The sequence below is a fragment of the Monodelphis domestica genome, chromosome 4 (genome assembly GCF_027887165.1).
Source record: "Monodelphis domestica isolate mMonDom1 chromosome 4, mMonDom1.pri, whole genome shotgun sequence".
Taxonomy (NCBI): Eukaryota; Metazoa; Chordata; class Mammalia; order Didelphimorphia; family Didelphidae; genus Monodelphis; species Monodelphis domestica.
In genome coordinates, this window is record NC_077230.1 from 346,965,256 (window position 1) to 346,989,153 (window position 23,898).

Below are 23,898 nucleotides of genomic sequence, written 5' to 3' on the forward strand. Positions count from 1 at the left end.
AGCTGCCCCCTATAAGGGAACTTCTTAGCACTTTGAAGGACTTTAGAAATTTTATCACTTTCCTTTGATTTGGTCTGTTACTGGTGATGCTGATCAGCTAAGATCATGTTTTTGGCCTACAAATGGAACAAAGAGAGGAAGTGAGAAAGATATTTACTTGAGGTTACTGGGCACAAGTTGGAAGAGAGCAAAGATGGGTGAGGGGCTTCAGGAAGATGTGTGTATACATGCAAGAAGAAAATTCCTTTGGTGGAACTGAGTTGCAAATAATAAAAGATGAAGAGAAAGGAAGGAGTATGCATAGTATCCACAACAGGGAAAGATGATACTCATTAAGAGATGTTGGGTCATTTCTCCATAGCCACCAGGAACAGATGATGCATAGGCCAGCTTGTTGCTACTCAAAACTTGAAATTTGGAAGAGTGAGTTGAAAAATAAAAGGGAGGGAAAAAGCAGCTTGGAAGTAGCTTTTGTTATGTAAGGAATGATTGATGGGAAATTGATGTTTGTAACTCAAGAATACTAATAAGCTGATTTACAACTACAGTGCTTTACATTCAGTCTGGGAGTGTAGCCTGGGTACCTTGAGAAGACTTAGAACTGGGTGGATCATGTGAATGGAATTCTATGGAAGAACTATGTTTGACGGGAAAGCAGAAATAGAAGGCTGGTGAAGAAGGAGGGGGTGAACAGATCTAGAGAGTGAGACTGGTTCTCAAATCCACCTTGAGGTAGGCATTGTTTCATGGATTCAAACTCAGTTAGGTAATGTCCTATGATCTAAAGGAACTAAGTCCTCTTTACTATATTACTTCCATTAAGATTACCATTGATTTCTTGATCAATAAATATAAGCTATTTTCTTAGTTTTTCTCTCATATCTCTCTACTGCATTTAACTTTCCTTTGTTAATTACTACCATATTCCTCATATTCTTTTTTTTGCCTTGATTTTAGTGCCATTACATTGCCTTAAGACTGTGAAGATAATTTTAGGGTTGTGACTTAAAATCTAGATTTAATTGGCCACCAGGGGAAATCCCAAATAAAATACCCAATTCAGTCTGGAAATTTATGGTAGTTTAATTAATATAGAAGGAAGGAATTTAGGGAGAAGTCAGGAAGAGGATATAGGATTCCTCCTGCCTGGCCTGTGCCAGGGGGAGTTAAAAATTCCCTCCTCTAGGTCTCTGAAGAAGATTAGAGGTTTCTAAGAGGATAAAGTTGGAAAAGTAAAGGAGGGAAACTCAGCCAGAAACTCACCACCGAACTGGACAATAGCTTGTAGCCATGCTAAGATGCCGAAAGGCCCAGCACGCTGCTATCAGCCAACTCTGCCGCAAAAGGTACCAGAGAGGAGAAATGAGCCAATATATAGACCTTTCACTCTTGTGTCTCCTCCTCTAAATGCCCATTCTTTTTTAGTTCTCATCTTCTTTGATTAGATTATATCTTTAGAGTTACTTAACACTTCTTTGTTAAGTTCACCTTTTGTGAGTTACTTAACCTTTTTGTGATTAATTTAACCTTTATAGTTACTTAACACCTGTTTGTATTAAGATCTTAGACTTATCTTAAAGTTCTAGCTTCACTATAAGGTAAGAGTTACCTTATAGTGAAGTACCTTCATTGTTCAATCAGGAGATTACAACTTTATCTTCCCCTAAAGTAAGGTCTAAGTAGGGTGGAGTAATTTAGAGTTCCCAAGACATTCCTGATTTTGTTAAACTAAGTATCTTCATTGTTACAATCAGGAAATAGTTAAATCCAATCTTCACAATTCTTATCATGTAGGTCTGATCATGTTACCCTTCTTCATAAACTCTAGTGGTTTCATAATGCTCCTAGGTCAAATATAAACTTTTCTGATTGGAATTTAAAGTTTTTTCCACAATGTGCACTCTCTCTCTCTCTCTCTCTCTCTCTCTCTCTCTCTCTCTCTCTCTCTCTCTCTCTCTCTCTCTCTCTCTCTCTCTCTCTCTCTCTCTCTCTCTCTCTCTCTCTCTCTCTCTCTCTCTCTCTCTCTCTCTCTCTCTCTCTCTCTCTCTCTCTCTCTCTCTCTCTCTCTCTCTCTCTCTCTCTCTCTCTCTCTCTCTCTCTCTCTCCCCCCCCCCCCCCCAGCAGTTGGGGTCCAGTGACTTACCTAGGGTCATACAACTACGTAATGTCTGAGGCCAGATTGAATAACCCTCCAATGCACTCTCTGATCCAGCTATCCGGTGCCTCACGTATAATGCTCCATCTCTCTCATCTTTGTGTCTCTACACTAGCTATCTCCCAGGCTATGGAAAGCTCTCCTTCCTTACTTCAAGTTCTTCTTATCTATCCCTGATATCCTTCAAAACTCAGTCCAAGCTCTGCCTTCTACATGAAGCTTTCTTGATCTTCCCAGTTACTAGTGTCTTCCATCACCAAGCTACTACCCTGTATTAATTTTGTACACATACTGCATCTGCTTGTATAATTTCATGTTGTCTCCCCTTTCTGAACACAAGAGGGCCTTAAGGACAGGACTATTTAACTCTTATTTTTGTTTCCCCAGTGCTTAGCACAGTGCCTGGCACATAGTGTAAAAATGGATATTCCTTGACGTGGCAATAATGGTGGTATATCAGTAAAGGTATTGAGAGGGTAATAGGATCAGGAACAGGTGTGAGGGAGGAAACCCAAACTAGTATAAGTGAAGTAGCTGCCTCCCTCCCTTTTCCCTGTGATAAAAGATTGCTAGTTACCACACTGTTTCCCCTAAGGAAGTGGCTAAAGGGGATTTGGTGACAAGCTCTCCTGTCAGCTACCCTTATTGATGATTTCAGTGCCTTCTCCTCAGAAAGGATGTAGAGGCAAGCCCCAGGCAGGGGTCTTGTCTCTGAGGGAAAGGCCTCAAGCATTCTTTGTGAGTTTGTGAGACCTGTGCCAAGTTTCTTGAAGTAATCTTTCCAATATTGTTGAGAGGCCAAAATGAGTATGTGACCTGCTTTTAAAGGGTTTATTGTTGGGTTTCAGGTAAACAGGATGAGGGGAGAGGGAATGGGCAGCCCCTTTAAGATCCAAATGGTCCATGATCTGAAAGGCAGGTAATACTGCTCAAACAGACCTCTCCATCCCTTCCTAGCTAAAATAACCCCTTCTATTAACTTATTTATCTGTATGACCTAAAAGAATTATGAAGAAAACAAGTTCAGGAAGGCAGGGAAGGGCAAGGGAGCTATATATAATCTCCTGTGAGAGTCCACAATCCCCTTCAGGGGTCTGAGATGTGTTTTCTTCAGGTTGAGGGAAGTAGGAGAAGTATGTTTAGAGGGAGATCCGGTATACATTTGAAGAAAGAAGCAAGATCTTCTCAGATGGTTCTGGTGATTCTTCAGCCCCCCAAAACCGGACTTCACAGGTTCAAATCTCAGATCAGAAGTGCAGAGGCTCCTCAGAACTCTCTCCTGGTCTGTTTTTTCCTCCCAGAAGCTCTGCCTCCTCAACTGCCACTAGTTCTCTTTCAGTCCCCATTTCAGGTAATTTCAATAGTGATAATAAATGTTTGTGGATTGATCCCACTTCTCTGTCCTCTCTTTCTTCACTCCTTCCCTAATTCTATTAACTGCCTTCTTAAAATGTACATTCCATAGAGCTTAGTCCTCAGCCCTTTGCTTTTTCTTCCATGGAAGCTTTTAGACTAGGTTTAGAGATAAAAGGGAATAATATAGGCTATTGTAAGAATATAAAATTTAGGCTTTTATGCTAATATGAAAATGCTAAAGTAATATTGTGGTTGCCAATGTAAAAATGTTATAACAAGTCAAAATGACTTTTAGTAGCTTTATTTACAAAGAGGTAGAAAGAGTGAAAGTGGAAAAATATAAGAATAGGGTAGAGAAATGTCTAGTCTACCACCCTAAGTGTTGTTTTGGTGTCCAGCTCAGCCCTGGTAGGGCTTGGTAACCTTCAGCCAGAGGACCTGGTACTGTCTTTAGCAAGGGTTCCACCAACACAACCTCATTCAGGAAAGGAAGGCCTCTCTGAATCAGTCTCCCCAGAAGGCAGGAAAGGTAGGCCAGCTACTCACCCAGCTCACCAATGCAGTCTCTGAAGATGAACTCCCAAGGAGAAGAAGATCCAAGGAGAAGTCCTCCAAAGAAGCAGTCCAAAGGAGAAGCTCTCAGACAGGAAGTTCAGGACTTTTTATAATCCTTTTTTCTAGTCCCTTCCTATTCCTTCCTCCACTTTTATGTGAACCAATTGCCGACTTTCAATTTGCCTAGCACTAGTGGCCTAAGAGGGTGGCAGTAGCCTAGTAAGTGTATAAATGGAGATTTTGAACCCTAGACTTCAATCCCCAGAAGTCCTTGGTATTTCCCAGAATTCCCTATAATTTCACCTGAGTCTCCATGTAGGTGAGATCACAATTGGTATTTAACTGGCAGTAACACCTCCCAAGGTCTCTTCTCTGCCATTTCAATGATGTAGCAAGTGTAGTAAGCTAAGCTAAGTGCAGAGATTCTGAATTGGCTAATCAGCCATGGGCACATAGTTTTTATTTTGTATCTTCTTTATTCGTGATTTCTAATCATTCTTAATAAACCTCATAAAATATAATATTTTTATTATGAGATATAATTTAATTTTTACATAAGTGACTTGTGAATTCTCTTGCTTAGTGTTAAGTAGGAGTGCTCAGGTTTTTTATTAATTAATTTAAAAGTTGTTGATTGATAGACAAAGAAAGTTTGATTTACTCTTCACACTATCCTTAACTCCCATCCCCCTTTACAGATGAGAGAAGGCACAAAAGGTTGGATAACTAGCTTAAAAAGTAGTCACAGCTTAAAAGTAGCAGAGCCAGTCATCTAAATCCTCAGACTCCAAGTCCAGTGCTTTTCCTACTACATCTTTAACTATCCCTTCTACCAGGGGCATATGGAGTGTTCAGGGAGGCCTAGTATCTCTGGAGTGAGAGCTTGCTGAGCCTTTTTTAGGGCTGCTTTCCTCCTTTGGTATCTACCTGTCACCCAACTCTCATATGGGGCTGCAAGAAGCTGTAGCATGTGCATTGGCTACAGTTTGGTAAACCATCAAAGTAGGTGGACTAAAGCAGATTGAGGGTAACCCATGGGCTTCAAACCCTGCAGTGAGTTAGGGGAATGTCTATCCCAGACATGCGGACATTTCCTTCAGTGGAAGGGGCAGATAAAAACAATTTTTTCCAATATCCATGGAGGATGCTTTGGAGCATTTTAGAGCTTAGACATTGAAGAAGCTAAGGTGATCTACAGTATTCCACACCAGTTGTTTTGATTTTGTCTTGGCAGTGACTCTTTGGAAGAGAGAGTGAGGCCGATGACTTTGTGCCTCTGTGCCTTACATAAATCCAATTTATGCTCAAGTCAGAAGACATTACCAGTGACGTGATTTTGGTTCTTTTCTAGAATGAAGGACAACTAACTCCTTCTACAAATTCATCTCAATATCTCAGAATTAATTTTAATTACCTCCTTTTTGTCCTAATACACACAACCCAGCAAACATTTATTAAGTGCCTACTTTGTGTAGGGATGCTCTGTTTAGACCACCAGGAAAGAAATGAAAACGAACAGTATGGGGGATAAAGAAGTAAGACATCACAAAAGAGCACAATATTAAGTGTGAGAGAGGTGCAGCCATGTTAAGATAACAGAGGAGGATAAGATCACTTGATTGGTAGGGGTAGGGAAAGCTTTCAGGAGGAAAAAATGGAATTTGAGTTGAACCCTGAAATAAAAATTCCTTACGTTGAGATAGCTGTTGGGACAAAGCATTCCAGAAAGGGTTAATAGCAAATATAAAAACATAAAGGCAGAAGAGGATAGTAACTATACAGGGGACATAAGAGTCCAGTTTGGCTAGAGAGAAAAGAATATGGTGGTTAAAATAGCAGGAAATAAGGCTGGACATTTTTAGTCTGAAAAAGAGAAAAGTTGGAGAGGACAAAGATTAAAGAAGATGGTTCAAGGATTTAAAAGGCTGTTCTGTAGGAAGGGGATTAGAAAGGCTGTGCTTGGCCCAGGAAAGCAAATAGAGCAATGGGGTACAGTTATAGAAAGGAACATTTTGACTCAGGGTAAGGACAAACTTAACAATGTAAGCTAACCCACAGTGTATGAATCGCCTCAAGGGATAGTGGGCAACCTATCCTGCTAGGTAATAAAATGTAGGTGTTCCTTCTAGTGCTGGTGTCCTATTATGAAGGTTTCTTCTGGCTTTTACATTCTATATTCTAAGATCTCTTAATATTTGTTAAATATGATTCTACATGAACTGGTTATTTTGTTACTGATTAAGTGACCCTCCCTCCAACTCTAGCCTCACATTCCTCTAACAGAAAGCTTTTTGAGGATTTATTAAATTTCTTTTGAGTTCAGAAGAATTTCTAGAAATGTATAGTAACAAAAGTACATTATGAAAGCCCAATTATTTGGTCTTTTGAGAATCCCAAAGACACTTGATAATTTAGGGAATTAATCTTTGACTTTTACAGTTGGCTTTTGGTTGTAAATTACCAGTGAGTATGGAACAGAGTTTCTGGGCATTATCCTACCTCTCTCTTGTCCAAAGTTTGTTTTTACTGCAGTTTTTTTTTCTTAATATATCCCTCCCTTGATCATTCAGGGAGACACCCCTTATAACAAAGAATAAAGAAAAGAAAAAGCTGTAGAGTAAAAGCAACAATACATTAATTATGTCTGCCTTTGTAGAAAATATTTTGCAAAGAGTGTTTATTCTTACATAAATATCTTAGATAAAATATTTTCCAATTTACTCCATTACCTCCTGAATATCCAAGCTCATCATCCTATATTCAGGGACTTCTAACATTTTACCAGTTTAATTGCTCCCTAATATTATCCGTTTTCAGCCCACCTCACTCAGAAATGCCAGTCCTGTATTTGTTAGTTTAATTAAGCTTGGCAAACAGAAAGGGTAGGAGCCAGACCTGGGTTCAGGGCCCAGTTCTACAACTTATGATATTGTGTGACTTCTCTAAGTCCACTTCTTTATCTGTACAAATGGGCCCATTCATCCTTGGATAACTGGGTAGAAGTTTAAAGTACATTTACAAGTTATTAGTAATAGAAGTTAAAATAGTAAGGCTATTAAATGGAAGTTCCACTTCTATGTCAACTCGTGTAAAAAACAACAAACCTCAAAATTTTACCTCACTGATGCAAAGATACCATCTAGTGGCAAAGGAGAGTATTGCTGACACAGGAGCCCATTCAGGAGGTTTCCAAGAATGTATTGTAAAGGCCCAAGTTGTCTGATAGGGAGCCTGATGAACAAGTGACTCAGCTCCTCTCAGACTCGATTTCTTCATCTGTGGAAAAAATAATACAGTACTTTCCTTTCTTGAGATTTGCCTGGAAAATTATGTAGGTTAAACTTAATATAGAGCATTTGTGTAAAGATCAGTAAAGGCAGAAATAGAAAGTCAGCTGTCTTAAGAGTACCCTATACACAAGCTGGACAGAAAGAACAAAGAGATGACAAGAGTAACACAGGGGTGTGATAAAGTAGTGAGAAGGGATTTCGTTTATTTGGACATCTCTTGGAGCTTTCTCTGTCCAAAATGAAGCAGCTAATCTTTTAATTAATTAATCTGATTCTCACCATTATGAAGATGATGGTTGTTAGGATGCAAATGCTAGGACCTTAGTGGGAAGTGACCACTAAATTTGTTATGAAAGGCATGCCTAAAAGAATTGGAAATTAAAGGAATGCCCATTAGTTGGGGAATGGCTGAATAAGTTGTGATATATGATTGTGATGGAATACTATTGTGCTACATGAAATGATGAGCAGTATGATTTCAGAAAAACCTGGAATGATTATATGAATTGGTGTAAAGTGAGCAGAACCAAGAGACCATTGTACACAGTAATAGCAATATTGTTATGATGATCAATTATGAAAGACTTTGCTACACTGATCCAATATAGTTACCAAAGACAATTCCAAATGTCTTAAAGATTCTGTCCACTTCCAGAGAGAACTGAACATGGCTTTGTGTCTTCAGAATTTCATGCAACATGGCTAATATGGAAATCTATTTTGCATGATTTTGCTGTATAATTAATATGTTGTTTGCCTTCTCAGTGGATGGGGAAGGGGAAGGAGGGAGAGAATTTGGAACTCAAAAAAAATTTAAAACAATGTTAAAAATAGATAATTTTTAAAAAAGTATACATAGTCAGACATGCACCCTAGATTTTGGGCCAGAAGTATAAAAAGGTTCAGGGAGACTTTAGTTAGGATCCCATAGTCTTGAATTCTATCCAGAAAATTCTGTAGAGTTGTGAAGTACTTGAGAATGAAGTTCTGAAGACACAAAGCAAGCAAGGTTAGTTAGCTGAGGAAGAATATGAAAAAATGGCACAGTTCCTGTGAAGGGGGGCTGGTGAATAAAACAACAATAAAAATTTTCTAGCTGCTTTGGGAAAAAGAGGAGGAACAAAGGTGACATAAAGTAGCTCCCTAAATTTTATGTTGCTTCTGTCTTCTTTATCAACAACAAAAGATATTTGGACTGGAAAGGACAGAACAAAAATGGTTAATAAGGAGTTGATAGCTCAAGTAATTTAAGAGATAATTAAAGAACCTAGCCCATCTGACCTAGAGGATGCGAGAATGACATTCGAAAGATCCTGGTAAAGAGCTAGATACATAGAGCATTTATTAAGCAATTACTATATGCTAATCGCCGTGCTGAACATTAGGAATACAAATATATAAGTTCAGAAAGATAGCCCCTGGCTTCAAGAAATTTATAAGCTGAGGGAAGTTAGTATCTAAAAGGGAGCTAGAGATGCTAGAGCTGGAGCAAGGTGAAAATCTGGAGAGTCAGGAGCTGAGCTTGGGGAGAAGTAGGCATGAATGACCCGGGTTCTTCATGAAATATTGGTTCCTTGAAAGAACTCACCAGTCAGAGGTAAGGCCATGAGTATCATAGCATCTTCAGGGTGAGAGTGCTGTTGGTGTGAAGAGAAACTTTCTAATGATTTCTAATGACTCTAAAAGTAGAACACATGGCTCTGTAGGAGGAAATGGGTGCCCATCATTAGAAGTTGTCAAGCAAAGCTTGGATTACCACTCATCATGTTGAAGGACAGAATTTTTGTTTAAGTATGACTAGATGGCCACCAAATTCTTTTTCAATTTTGAGATTCTATCATTATCTGAAAGTACTATGTGTAGGATCTGAGAAGAAAGGTTATTACCAATGGGGGTAGGGTTTGAGATGGAGATGGAATCAAAAGAGACTTTTAATGAAGGGAGATAATATATATATGTGTATATATATATATATATATACACATATATATATATATATAATTTTAAAAATAGTAGTGATGTTTATACAGTGCTTTAAGATTTGAAAATATCTCATTTGTTCCTTACAAGTACTCTGGAAAGTAGGTGATAGTATCCTCATATTAAAGATGTCGAAAATGAGGCAGACAGAGGTTAAGTGACTTATACAGCTAGTATATGTCTGAGGCTAGATTTGAACTTAGTTCTACTTGACTTCAAGTGTAGAGCTCTTTCCTGTTCTGCCTATTTCCTCTTTGATATAGAATGAAATTCTTGTTTAAAAGAATGCCATACTGCTTTCCTTGTCCTTTCCTTTCCTGCCTCAGCCTACCACAATCAGGGATTATGATTTATTAGCTTCTTCTAATTTATGTTACAGGAAGTTGGACATATTAATAAATTGTGAGAATGGAAGCCTGAGTTTGCTTTGAACAAGAGCTGCCTCATTAATCATCAGTCTAGAAATAGAGAATTTCTTTAGTACTTCCTTTCAGAAAGCATTAGGAACTCCATGCAACCTGAACCTATTGGACAATATGAACCTGAAGACATTTCAGTTTTTTTTCAGTGTTTGTATAAAGCTTACTTAGAGACTTACGTCTCTAATCTCCTATCTCTTCCTAGAGCAAATATTAAATGTATAATAAATTTCCACTCTTGGTTAGGAGGACTCCTCACTATAGAAAGGGGGTGGGGGGAAGAGATTGGGTAGCTCAGTGGATAGAGAGCCAGGCCTGGAGATGGGAGGTCCTGGGTTCAAATTTGTCCTCAGATACTTACTTCCTAGCTGTATGATTCTGGGCAAGTATTTAACCCTAATTGCTTAGCTCTTGCCATTCTTCTTTATTGGAACTGATTCTTAGATACTTATTCTAAGACAGATGGTAAGGGTTTTTTTTTTTTTAAAGAAAGGAGACATTTTTGGTAGAATCTTCATTTGCAACAAATATCTCCATTGTAAAAGGTCCTGTGCACAACATGTGGAGATAGTGCTGAAATGTGATAGTTCCTGTCTTTGAAGAAGTTGCAGCTTAATAAGTGAGACATGATGTGTACAAATAAGTAATGATAAAAGGTAGGACCTAGAGAACAACCCTTAGGAAAATGTCCCAGGAATTTAGGGTTTAGGCTGTCTTGTCTACTTAAAACTTCAGAGCCACATCTGGCAACGGCAGCTCTCCTGTAGGTGTTGGATTCATAGGTGATTGTTAAGGTCTTTCTAGCTCCAAATCCTATATTTCTGGGATCTTATGTGCATGTGTATGTTTTTGGCTTTCTGTGTGCATGTCTATATAAAGAAAGTCACTAGAGAGTAAGCTTTTTTTTCCTTCTTTTTTTTCTTTGAGGGAAAGCTTTTTACAATCACAAATAACACACCTAGCTTTTTCCTGAAAGCCATATACTTTGACCTTCCCCTCTGGTGCCATTTCCCTGACCCAGTTTAAACCATCTGGTCTTAATTTCTTATCAGAGCAGAACCCTTTTAATGAGGTAGTAATACACAGAAAGGTGAGGGAATATTCTTGATGTATTTGGTAGTACATATACATCTACTGCATTTGATTCTTCTCCTGTTCTGAAATCCATTTGACCCTACCATACTCACCAGGGTTGGACAATGTTGAAAGCACTTTCACCAGGTGAGAGATTCAGGGCCAGCACTCACCAACTGTCTGGACAGGAGTAGAGGGATTCCCAACACTTCCCACATGTAGTCTTGTCAGTAAACCTCTTGAGGTGCCTGCCACATTTCTCAACAATAATGCCCCACAAGAATGTAGGGCATTATTTTTGGGCAGTTAGATCACAAACCCCAAATTTGGCCTCAGCCCATCATAGACCCTAATAATTTGGAGTTGGATGGGTAGGGAGTTGCCTTTTTAATAATAGTTCATACTGCTCATTTTTGTTGTGGCTATTTTTAAAGTGCTTTCATCCTGATAGCTCTGTGAGATGCTTTGAGCAAATATAACTACCCCTGTTTTTAAAAATGAGAAACTGAGGCTAGAAGGATAAGATAAATTTCTTCTGGTCACATAGCTTTTAACTCAGGGCTTTGACTTGGAGTCCTAGTTTGTCTTTGTGGAGGCAGGTTGTGATATGACAGAGAGCCCCTCTCTGCAGTTATATTTTTGGACAGAAAGTTAGGGGATGTTGACCACAATTCTCTTCAATTCCCAGCAGTCTTTGGGCAAACAAGCATCTTTTTTTGCTACCACATTTCTGCACCATCCCTTCTGTTCCCCAACCCCAAGTTCTTTTTTCTTTTATCTCCCATGGCTCTCTGACTTTTGTCTAGCTAATGACTTGAGACTCCTCTGATCTTTTTGAAACTTCATAGCTCAATACAATTGTTTATTAGGTACCTCTTGTGTACTAGGCACCAGTGTTTTCCCTCCCATGTGTTCTCCTCCCATGCTGTACCTACAGGGACTGAATCCTTATTAAAAAACCCATCTTAGATTTGGTGGACTCTATTATTCTGATCCTTTTTCTGAACCTCTCACTTAAGTTTCTTTTACCTATTATCCTCTTTGGGAGCTGGATTAGGATTCAGACACTCCCTTGAATTCTCCAACAAATCCAAGGGGATCTTTGGATATTGGCAATAGGATATCTTGCTAGATGACACTGTGAATCTTGAAATTTCTCAGACTTGTGAATGTTAAAAGATTCTCAGACTCTACCTTAGAAAATTTGGTTAAGACCATTCCCCATTTTAAACAATGAAGCTACTTAGATCTAAAATGTGAGAACTCTACTTAGTTGCTTTAGAGGAAAAAACTCCTTGCTGAACAATGAAAAGTACTTAAACCCATACTTAAGCCATGCCTATTTTTAGAAAGGGGTGCTAAGTACCTATAAAGGACAGGCAACTTGTGAACTTACAAGGAGCAAAGAGGTGAAAACTTACTCAGAGCTTTCCTGATGTGAATTACTCAGAAGTTTTAGTCTACCCAGAAAAGGTGAGAGCAAGATGTGAATTAAGAAGGTGATAACAAAATGTGAATTAAGAATGGCTGTCCTTTGGAAAACGCCTACTGTGATTGGTAGATGTAAGGACTTAGGGGAGGTAACATAGGAGAAAACCCGCTATATAAGAAAAAGGAACAGTCAGCTGAAAAAGGCTGCCTTGAAGGGTCTCTCTCGAGACTCTCTCGGGGACAATTCAGATTGAGGATTGAGCTGGTGAAGGCAGCTGAGATGGAGCTGGCCTGGTGTCACTAGAATCCTTGCTTGGACAGATCTTGTGGTGAGTGATTAAGGACTGACTGATTTTTTCTCTTAGGGCTTAGGCCTGGGTTGTCCAGGACTGGCCAGGGCCGGCTTATCCCTTTCTCATTATTTCCTTTTTCTCTCTTTCTCTCTTTCTTTAATTCCTCATTGTATTATTAATTAGATTCTCTATAAAACCCAGTTGACTTGGGTATATTTGAATAATTGGGAATATTTCCCTGGCGACCACCTTGTAATTGATTTAAAACAAGACACTGTAGTGAAAACATATTTTCTGCGGTCACAATTTACTCACTACAGTTTACAACCTCAACTATTTTAACTATTACAGTTTATGGCATCCACTCTTTTAAATGCCACAACACCCAATAAAATCCTGCAGATTTCCTCTTCAAAATAGGGACCTATTTATTACTCACATATAATTACTTTTCCATGGTCTCTGTGAATCGGCATCCTCTTTAGTTGTGAAACTTGAATCTATTCACTTTTAGCACTTTGGAATTGGGCAGAGTTCTTTGCCCTTGCACAATTATACTTGTTTCAGGATGTTTAATGCTCTAACATTCAATGATTAATTGAAATAATGAACAAGAAAATTCTGGGGAAAATAGAAAATGTTGCACACATTTAAGATATATTTTCTTATACTGCATTTCTTCTCTCTTCCATTGCTGTCAACTATGACTATTCTCCCCCTATAGGATAAAGCACATGTACTTTATTTAGGCTATCAGCTACTCTTTTTTTAGGAAAGACTTACTGAGGGTTTCACAAGCTACTTAATAAGATTGAGGTTGCTTGAAATCTGACATATAGATATGCAGATTAGGAACATCTCTTGTTTTATTATCACGGGAAAAAAAGTAATACAAACAAGAATTTGGTGACATTTTTTGTCAATTGGAAATTTTCATTGGAATTTGGTCTTACTGTGATAGAATTGGATCTGTGCCTGGATGTTTTTGTGTGAGGGATTTGCATAGTATGTGGCAGAGAAATAAAGGTTGGTGGTGGATATGCCACAGAATCTCTTCTTCTTCTTTCTGCTTATCTTGTTGTTAACCTCTGTTTTCTCTTTGCAGGTTACCCGACTGGTTACCCAACAGCTGCCCCAACCTACAACCCCAGCTTGTATCCAACCAATAGCCCAAGCTATGCTCCAGGTAAGAGGGAGGTAGAAGGTTGACTTGTGGGGATAGAAAGATGGGGTGTAAAGCCCTAGTACCCATGCTGTTCATCTTGGGAAAATTATTTCCCATTCTAAGTGCTCAGGGCTTGGACCTACCCAGGCCTCTAGCACTGAGTATGTCTGAGAAGGGTGCAAGTTAGGCCTTGGGGTGGGCAAGAATTGGGGGAACGAAGACAGTACAGACATGGGAAGAACTGTGTATTCCTTGGTGTATATGCCCATGTTTCAAAGCAATCCTGACCCTGTCCCTAACCTTCTCCCAAAAGGACAAAACCAATTCTTTGTCTTCTTTTTAAGATCTCAGTTGAGAAATATATATAGTCAACTGAACATGTTGACAGGTATATGGATGTTGGAGACTTGCCATCAAAGAGTCTAAATATATCTAGCTTTCAAACCACTGCTTTGACTTGGTCATTATTCACAAAGAGAAACACTGTTATTCCAAATGGATAGACTGAAAATGGGACACAGCTCACTGAGGAAAATGCATCTTAGATGTGTGCAACATTTTCTATTTTTCCCAGCATTTTTTGTTCATTTTCTCAATTAGTCATTGAATATTAGAGCATTAAACATCCTGAAAACATGGGCTTATAGATGTTAAAGCTAGAAGAAAGCTTAGGATAGAGAAAAATAACTAATTTCTATAACATTTGAAAGTTTGCAAAGTGCTTTCCAGATAGCACTTCTTTGAGTTTGAGCCTAGTAATGCAAGTGCTGTTATTCCCATTTTATAGCTAAAGACACTAAAGGTGAGAACTAGAAAGGACTTGAGCTGCAGAACTTGGAGGGAAGAAGACTGGACTAGAAGCCTCAGACATTTATGGATCATTTAACAATGGGGAAGTCATTTAATCTTCCTTAACTTCTTCCTTTCAGAGCCTCAGATTCTTCATGTATAAAATGGGGATAATACCTGCACCATCCACCTCACAGGCTTGTTCTGTGTTAAGCACTATCTTAATCTTAAAGCTCCAAAGAAATAGAAATCATTTCAATTCTATTGATGTCATTATGTGGAGCTTAGAGGAATCTTAGAACATGGAATGTCAGAGCTGGGAGAGATCTTAGAATACAGAATGTCAGAGCTGAGAAGGACTTAAAAGACCAGTTAAGTCCAACCCCTGCCTCTTACTTCTCTCCTTTCTTACAAATGAGGGAATTGAGGCTGACAGAGCAGAAGATATTGCTTTAAGGTCAAGCGAGGGGGTTTATAGAGTTGGGACTAGAAGCCAGTTCTGGGTTCTAGTAAAGAGCCCTTTATACTGGACCACAACTCTCTCTTTTAGGATCATATCTCAGAAGTGAGAGACCAACCCCTTTATAGGAGACAGGAGATCCAGGGTTTGCTAGAAATGTTTAATAGCCTGCTGGGGGGAATGAGAAACCTTGCAACTATGCATGACACACTTTTAAGCTTGAGCTAATACTATTAACATTTGTCTAAACAATCAACAAACAATAAACCAAGGCCTAATTTGTAGCACTCAGTAGTATTTCTGAGGTTTAGAGGGCAAATGCTGGCTCTAACCCACCGATGAAGGAAATGTCCAGTACCTGAGAGGATTGTCCTTCAAGTTCTCCGTTAGACTGAGCCTTTTCACAGGAGTAGTGAAATGTTCAAATTAGAACTTGAGGGGAAATAAATCTTCAGTGAAAATTAGTTCTAGGATTGAAATTCTACTTTCTTATCATTCCAAGAGATCAGTGTATGTGCTTAAATGAAAGCAGTTTTCAACTAGATGTTGTAGATCCAAGAATGCCATTGGCAGAAGACATAGATAACCTAATATTCCATGGTTCATTCTGAAAACTACTTGTTACTGAAAGCTTTCTCAGCTTATTCCCATTTATTTACTTTCTGATCAGTGGGAAACAAAATAATCAAAATCACAGAATGTTAGAATTGAAGGCAAACTTAGAAACCATCTAGTCAAACTCCTTCATTTTACAGAGGAGGAAATGGATTCCCAGAGAGGAAGGTTGATGTACCCAAGGTCACAAGTTGAGTTACTGGCAGAATTGATAATAAATTCTTGGGGTTTTGAAAACAGAATCCTTCTTCTTGAGGTCAGCTGGTATATTTTGGGTTAGAGAACTAAATTGGGATCAAAAGTGAAAATAGAATACACAAAGCCTGAATAAAACCTTTTGGCATGTATCAAATCAAACAAATAGTCTGGGGAAAAAAACCCCAATGGACTAAACACCAGTTTGAGAACTAATTTGTTTTGTGATCTTTGGCAAAGACCTTCTCTTCTTTGGTCCTCACAGTCCTCATTTGTAAAATTAAGGAATTAGATTAAAGACCCTTTTGGGAATGACATTCTGTATTCTAAAGTCCCTTCTAGCTCTGATAGTTTGTGTTATGTAATCTAACATGCCATGTTCTAAAGACCCTTCCTTTTCTAACATTCGATGACTCTGGACCAGGGGATGGTCCAGACACAGGCCAAATTGACCTGCTAAGGTATGACCCCTCAGTGACGTTGTTTTCCTTACTGAGCTGTGGTTTTGAACATACAGAATGTTTTAATAGATGCATTTAGGCTCTTGCTGCTGGTAGTTCTGTCTCTTGCTTCAGTGAATAATTTTTCCAGCCTTCAGAATTGCCTCTCCCTGAGTCCTCTGGGGAAATTTGCACACTGGGCTAAACTGCTGTTTCTAAAAGAGTATATTTACATAGATGAGATGTATACATCATTGCGCAAATTCTTAGCGGTAATTTCAACTAACATTTTTGTCCAACAGAGTTTCAGTTCCTGCATTCAGCTTATGGTAGGAGAACTATTTTTCCTCATCTGTATTATAGCCTATGAATGTATTTTTTCATTATGTCAGTAGCCCCTTCACCTTTCCTCCCCCCACTCCACCCCCAGAAGCCACAGAGCTGGGCAAGGGGATCCCTCAGATAGCCTGTGGAGGACCCTAAAACATGCTGGGATGTCCTAGAACCTTAGGGCTAGAAGGACCTTTAGAGATCATCTAGTCTAGCCCCCTTAATTGTACAGAGGGGGAAACAAACCTGGAGGAAAGCACTAGTGAGTTAATTATTTAATGATGAAGAATCATGGGTTAGAGAGATAGTAAACCAATCTTACCAAGTGAACCAAAAGGAACCTCCCAGCCCCACAGTCTGTCCTCAGCCATAATATCAAATGACACTATAATAGTTGACACTTACAAAGTACTTTATAGACACTGTTTCTTTTGATGTTCACAGTAGCTCTAGGAAATAGTGAGTGTATTATTGTTATTCCCATTTTATATGTGAAAAAAACAGAGGTTCAGTGAGTTTAAATGATTTAAAATCAAAAGCTTTAAAGCTGGAAGGGACCTTAGAGACCATCTTTATTAACTCATTCATTTCATAGATGAGGAAACTGAGGTCTATCAAGGTGAAATGATTTGGCTTCAGATCACATAGCAAATTAGTTGTGATCTTCTGACTTAAAAGTGCAAAGCTCTTACCATTACTCCCACTCTTCATTCCACCCCCAGTCAGTTACCTCTCAAGAGAGTGGCTTTTTTTCCCCCTTTTCTTTATCCATTGAGCCCTTTCTGTTCTTTAGGAAGATCATTCTGCCTGGCAAGGATGATTATAGAAGTGTAATGTAATAGGAAGAGCTCAAGTACACAGATACAGAATACCAGTGTTCAAGACCTAGCCCTAATACTTCTAGTTATGTGGCCATTTCACCTTGAGCCTATGTTTCCTCATCTGTACACTACGGACAATGATACGTTGTTTGGTGCACAGGATGGTGGTGAGGAAAGTGCTATAGAAAGGGAAGGTGTTATTTTAAGTAGTGAATTAATGATTTTATATCTGGGTGGAGGAATAGATTTGATAATAAATTTACTTTATAATAATTTAATGAAATAGATTTAAATTCTAGGCACATATTGCACTGGTAGGGCCTGAACCTCGGGACCTTTAAGGATCCTTCTATCTATAACATCTTGGTTCACTAGGCATACAGATAGGAAGGTGCTTGACCTCTTTCCCTAAGAAAGTTATTTTCCATTAGGAACTGTTGGTGACAGAGGGTTAAATTAGTCAAGAGAAGAAGGGGGAAAATAAACTAAGAACTCAGATTACCCTAGCATTGAAGCACAGCTGCTATTTTCACAGACTTTAACACTCCTTCACTTCCCCACCCAACCTAGCTGTGAGGCCTTTCAACTAAAGGCCAGGCCTGTTGAGGATGAAGCATGGTGAGGATCTATTGGGCCCCATTTCCCTCACCTCATTCTGAGACACTGCCAGCTGCCTTTAGGTAGTAGCCAACCTACCCTCTGACTTCAGCATACATTGAGTTCCCTTGACAGTTTTATAGATAATTAATCCATGAGCCCTGAATTTTAAATCCCAGCTTACTGTGTAACCTTGATCAAGTCACTTTCCTTCTTTAAAACTTCACTTTTCTCTTTCATAAAATGAAGATAACGATCCCTTCTCTGCCTCTCTCCCAAGGTTATTGTGAAGTTGGACGGGATAATGAATGTGTTTAAAACTGTAAAGCGCTATATAAATTTGAGTCGCTACTACCACCACCACCTAAAGTTAGTAGGGAAAATGTTGGAAACAAAGTCTCCATGATGTCCTTAAGCAGTCCTTATAAAACTTTTAACAGTTTGGGTTGTTGGGACTGGAGCAATCCATAGACAGGCCACTTTCCCCCTTTGGTTATCAGTTTCCTCTGATGTCAAATGAGGGTGTGAGACTAGATGATCTCTAAGGTCCCTCCTAACCCTAACATTCTAATATCATTCTTTAGATACTCCTCCCACTGCTCTGCTCTGCTCTGGGACTTTACTGTCAGCACTCCCTCCCTGGGTCCTTTTTCCCTCCTGTGATCTCAACGCTTCAGGGAAATCATAGAATCACAGATCTTAGAGCTGATGGGGACCTCAAGGAGTCTTCTGGTCTAGGTCCTTGCCTTTAGGCAAAACACCATGGTCCAGAGGTCAGGAGATCTAATTTCTAGTCCTGGATCTGACCTGATTCTAACTCCTTTATCACCTTGGATAAGACATTTTCTGAGTCTCTTTCCTTTTCTGTAAAATGAAGATATTGGACTTGACGATCTCTAAGGTTCCTTCCAGCTCTGACATTCTGCAGTCTCTGATTCTTTGACATCCCTTCCGCTTGCCAGAGAACACAGTTTGCCTTCCTGTCTGTGGCAGCCATTTTTGTTTGTCTGAAATAGGAGTCCCTCCCCTTAGATGCCATTTCCAAATAATCATGATCCCTCTCGTGGACAGTTTACAAAGCACCTTCTTCACAACAGCTCTGGGAAGTAGATTGTGAGCATAACACAATCCCCATTTTATAGGTGAGGAGACTGAAGCTGAGAACAGCTAAATGACTTGCCCAATGCCACCCAGCCTGTAAATTGCAGAACTAGGATTTGAATACAAGTGTCTTGTTCATCGAGCTTCAATTGTTCTTTGCTTCCTATTAAAAAGAGTAGTTGAACATCAGTAGTCTTTCATTGTTTTTATTAGTAAATAAGCTATCTTGTTTCTCAATCATTTCATGTCTGTGTATCTCATTCTCCCCAGTGGAGACTGTGAACTGGTTATGTGTGGGAATCACGTCTTATGTTTTTCTGTGATCCCCACTGTGCCTAGCACAGGGCTTTGCAACACAGTAAGTGTTCCTTCGCTAGTTACTGTATTTGATTAACCAGTTAACATTTGACTGCCCTTCAGAGGAATGTATGAATTTTGACCTGGGTTAAAAATAAAATATTACCTATAAGCCCCTTGGCAAGGCACCTGTTAAAGAGAGTCAGGGAACTCCCAAGTCCCTCAAATTTGCTGTGGCCAAACTTAGGTTTCAAACAACAGGTTTCAAAAGAGACTCCTGGACAGCTGCCTATACTCTCAGAAAAGAGAGAGCTAAGTTTGGCTAATCCTTAGCTTTGAAAGACATACATCTGCTCAGATTTCTTTTCCTCTGGGTCAGATCTTATCTAGAGTATTTGTACACAGTTCTAAGTGTCAAATTTTAATTTATTTTATTTTAAAATTCTTGCCTTCTTCTGTTTTAGAATCAATACTGTGTATGGATTCTAAGGCAGAAGAGTGGTAAGGGCCAGGCAATGGGGGCTAAGTGACTTGCCCAGGATCACACAGCTAGGAAGTCTCCAAGGCCAGATTTGAACCCAGGACTTCCCATCTCTAGGCCTGGCTCTTAATCCACTGAGCCACCAGATGCCCCTGAGTATTCCATTTTAGAAGGAATATTGACAGGTAGGAAGATTTCCAGAAGAAGGCAATCAGGGCTAGGTGGAAAAGAGAGACTATACTACACCAACTGAAGGAAATAAGATATGATATGATAGTCTTCAAGCATTTGAAAGACTGTGTATGAGGGATTAAACCTGATCTCTGTAATTCCAGTAGGCAGAAGTTACCGCCAGTTTTAGCTTGTTATGAGGAAACATTTGTTAACCTTTGGAGCGGATACCTAATCACTGTGAATCCTTAAATGGAACTTGGACAATCATTATTAGTCAGGGATCTAGAAAGAAGTCCTGCTAAGATTTGAATTGGATTAGATACTTTCTGAGGTCCCTATAGTGTCTGAGATGCCATCATATTGACCTTCTTAGAGGCATACTTGGCATGGCCAGCTTGCTACCAAGTTATTTGGATTCATGAGAATAAAACTGCAACTATGTATTAAGTACTTACTCTATAATCTGTATTTGGTACTGGAGATAGAAAAAAGAAAACTGGCATAGTTCTTACTTTCAAGATTACAGACAAGTTGTAGAAGAGCAAGGGAAAACAACTGGGATCCTCCTGGTAGATGATACTAACACATCTCACAAAAGGTGAGAGATCCTGACAAAGTACTATAAGTTTTGAGTAGGGAGATGACATTTTCAGTTTGGATTAGGAAAAGGCTTCATAGCTAAAGTCTGAGCTGGGCAGGGTTTCCACTGGTAGAATGGGGATCAGAACTACATTTTAGGCACAAAGGTCAACCTATACAAATACACAAAGGTGGGAAGCAATATAATAAGATTAGAAATCACTGAGTATTCATAGGTTTACTAGAACTAGAGGTACAGGGAATTTTAGAGATCATCTGTTCTAGCCTCTTTATTTTATAGATGAGGAAATTAAAGCCCAAGAAACTAAATCACTTGCCCTAGGTCACACATTATTTGGTAGAGCTGGGATTTGAACTCTGGGCTTAGTGACACCAAGTGTATTGTTTCTACTATACTATACTCTCTATTCTAGTTTGGTCAATTACAGAATAGAGTATATACAGAACAGAAGTTATAGAATATTATGAAATATTATGTACAGAAAAGGAATTTAGTAGAAAATATATAGAATGGTTGGAATCAGGACATAGAGATACTTGAATACTAAGCAAAAGAGTTCATTTTATCTTGTTGTCAATAGGGGGCAGTGATATTGTCCTCCTACTTATGCCCTTAACTTATTGGCTTTTTATTTTAAATTTCCAAAGGTATAATGGGTTTTTGACTCAATTTTTTTCTTCGTGAAATGAAGAGTTGGGAAGACCCCACTGCATGGTCAACAGAGGCTATAGGGACAAGAGTTATCAGATCCTAGAGATATTAGCCTGATTTTCCATTAAGTCTTTGTCATTCCAAATATTATAGCTGCTCTGGAAAGTCAAAAATAATGTTCATTTTAAGAAGCACCTTTAGCAATCCTCTCAATATGCCCTCTTGAATACCTTCTAGCCTCTTGGTTTCCTTTTGACTTTTCTTCCTTGGTCATGATCCAACTTTGCTTTCTGTTTCAAATCTCTATACTCAACACTATTTGCCTCAGTGATCTGAGAATCTCACAACTGAACCCTTTGAGAATATCTAGGTCAGTATATTGTCAGAGCATGGTTTTGATATTTAGAGCTACTTTTTTGGATACATTAGATGCATTAGGATGAATTATCCCGGGTATTTAAGCCAGAGAACACTTTCAAATCCTTCAGGGCATTTAATTCATTGGTATATACTTCTTGCAGCCTCCCAAGGATTCTGCCATACCACAGCAGGAATCTCAACCTGCAACCAGGACTAGGGCCCTAAAGGGCAAAAAAATCTGTTCTCTTTCATCTTTTGTGTTTTGGAGTTTCTTTTCACCTATTCAGAGAACATGGCACTCTAACAGTATGGTGCTGTAACTTTGGTTTTCTTCATATACCCCTTAGTCAAGTTTTAACCTTTGAAGGATATGAAGACAGAATGCCTTGGTCAGGCTTTTGGTTCTGGTTTGTTCACCTAAAAATACTTCACGACTTCAACATTGTGATTTGCCATAAAATCAAAAATGACTTAGATAGTGGGTCTGTTTTCTCCTTAAGAAATTAATTTCTCTAGTTCACCTCATGATGAGTGAATTTCTCTAGTTCCTCATGATCCTGCCATATCCTGCCATGGAAAGGGACAGCATTCTAGGGTAGTTCTCCCTGGGAGAAATAGGTAGGGTCTGAATTGGGTTCCATTCAAGTGTAAACCAAAAGGCCACAATGGAATCAGTACCAGGTTTTCTTGACTGCTAATATCCAAAGGATTAAGATAGAGGTGGGAATCTGTGTTTTTGAGCTAGATTCAGGCTTCAGTATTGAATCAGAAGTCAAGCTGGCCATAGGGAATATCCTTAGCTTGAGCACACTTCCTCTTTGAATCTTCAACCTTTTGTGATGACTGCAAACATTCCCCACCTCTGCCCTAAACCAACACTGGGGCTTCAGTCAGCCTAAGCATCCAGGATGGGACTATCTGATTTATAACCATTTAGATGATATTGAAGACAGAGGTCAAGGCTACTTAAAAACAGGGTCTCAGTGATCAGTACAGAAGGCTTTTACTTCCCTGAAATGTATCCACTTCTCTTCTCAGATTTCTTCCCTTAATTCTCTCTCCCTTATGGCAAGGATGATATAGATCAACAGAGAGCTGGTTTGGAATCACCTCTCAAATCAGGCCCATTAGTCCAGAAAGGACCTTATGTCACTCAAGGAGTTATTCTGATACTTTCTTCACATCAAAATCATAGATTTTGGCAGATTTGGTAAAATCATAGATATAGGGCACTATCTGCCCTTATATATCCTCTGAAATCTTTATTAGAATCTTTCTCAGGCAATCCAGTGTTGAATCATAGTATATTTTGGTAGGCAGAATATGAAAGAGATTAGCTGATAGCTAGGTAAACAAACAAGATCTACCCAGATAAATGTACTAATTCCAACTAGGTGAGTGGACTAAGTAAAATTATTTCAGTGGACTACATCTTGAATAGGTAAAAGGACTTGCTAGGTGATAACTATTAAGGTAAGGAAACTAAGGTCAGATTGGATTTAGGTTAATGAAGAAACTGGCCTTATGGGGAAGAAAGGACTAGATCTAGCCAAAATAAACAAGATAGATCTCTCCAAGTAAAGGGACTAGGTCTTCTAAGATAAAGGGATGGGTTCTAGCAAACTGAAGGGACTGGGTGGGGTGTGGTTCCAAGTTAGAAGGAATTATAAATGGACTATATCCAGCTAAGTGGGTGGGGAGGGGCTAGGTCTAGCTCAGGAAGGGAGTAAAATACAGGGAGATGATAGGACTAGATTTAGTGATGTTAGTAGTCTAGATTTATCCAGGAGAGTTAATAGAACTAGGAGGGACTTGAGAGATGTCTAATTCATCCCCCTCATTTTCCAGATAAGGAGGCTGACTAAGCAGAGTTTCTAAGCTTTGCCCAATATCATACAGGTTATTTACTTTCTGTGCACTATTAACTAGCTGACTTGAGAATCAAAGCTTGATCTTCTGATTCCAAACAGCCCTTTTCCCACTCTGCCACATTATGAGAGGAACAGATTGGACTTAGTAAGATGAGGGGACCAGTTGATGAAATCAGCATGTGATTTCTAGTAAGATAAGTCTAATGAGAGATAAATAGGCCGGATTTGGAGAGGTAGAGAACAGAGGAGTTGAGGTGAGCAGACTAGATCTTTTTATATGAGTGGACCAGAGATCTAGTGGACTAAATCTTGCCACAGAAAGAAGTAAATCTGATGATGTAAGAGAATTCTCCCTAATGGCAAATGTCACAAGATTCATGTGCTTTTTTCAGGTCTT

The 23,898-nt window shown here is 39.0% G+C and overlaps 1 protein-coding gene across 5 annotated transcripts in view; it reads left to right on the forward strand.

Annotated features, from left to right (window-relative positions):
- Positions 1-23,898, forward strand: part of FAM168A (family with sequence similarity 168 member A) — a 213,300-nt gene that overhangs the window by 144,441 nt on the left and 44,961 nt on the right. For 3 of the 5 annotated variants that reach the window (XM_056795003.1, XM_007491011.3, XM_007491008.3), the window contains 2 exons: positions 13,659-13,739; positions 16,520-16,546. In XM_056795003.1, the coding sequence (XP_056650981.1) occupies positions 13,659-13,739; positions 16,520-16,546 (108 nt within the window). The remainder of the gene's footprint in view (positions 1-13,658; positions 13,740-16,519; positions 16,547-23,898) is intronic. The other 2 variants (XM_056795005.1, XM_056795004.1) reach the window with 1 other exon arrangement.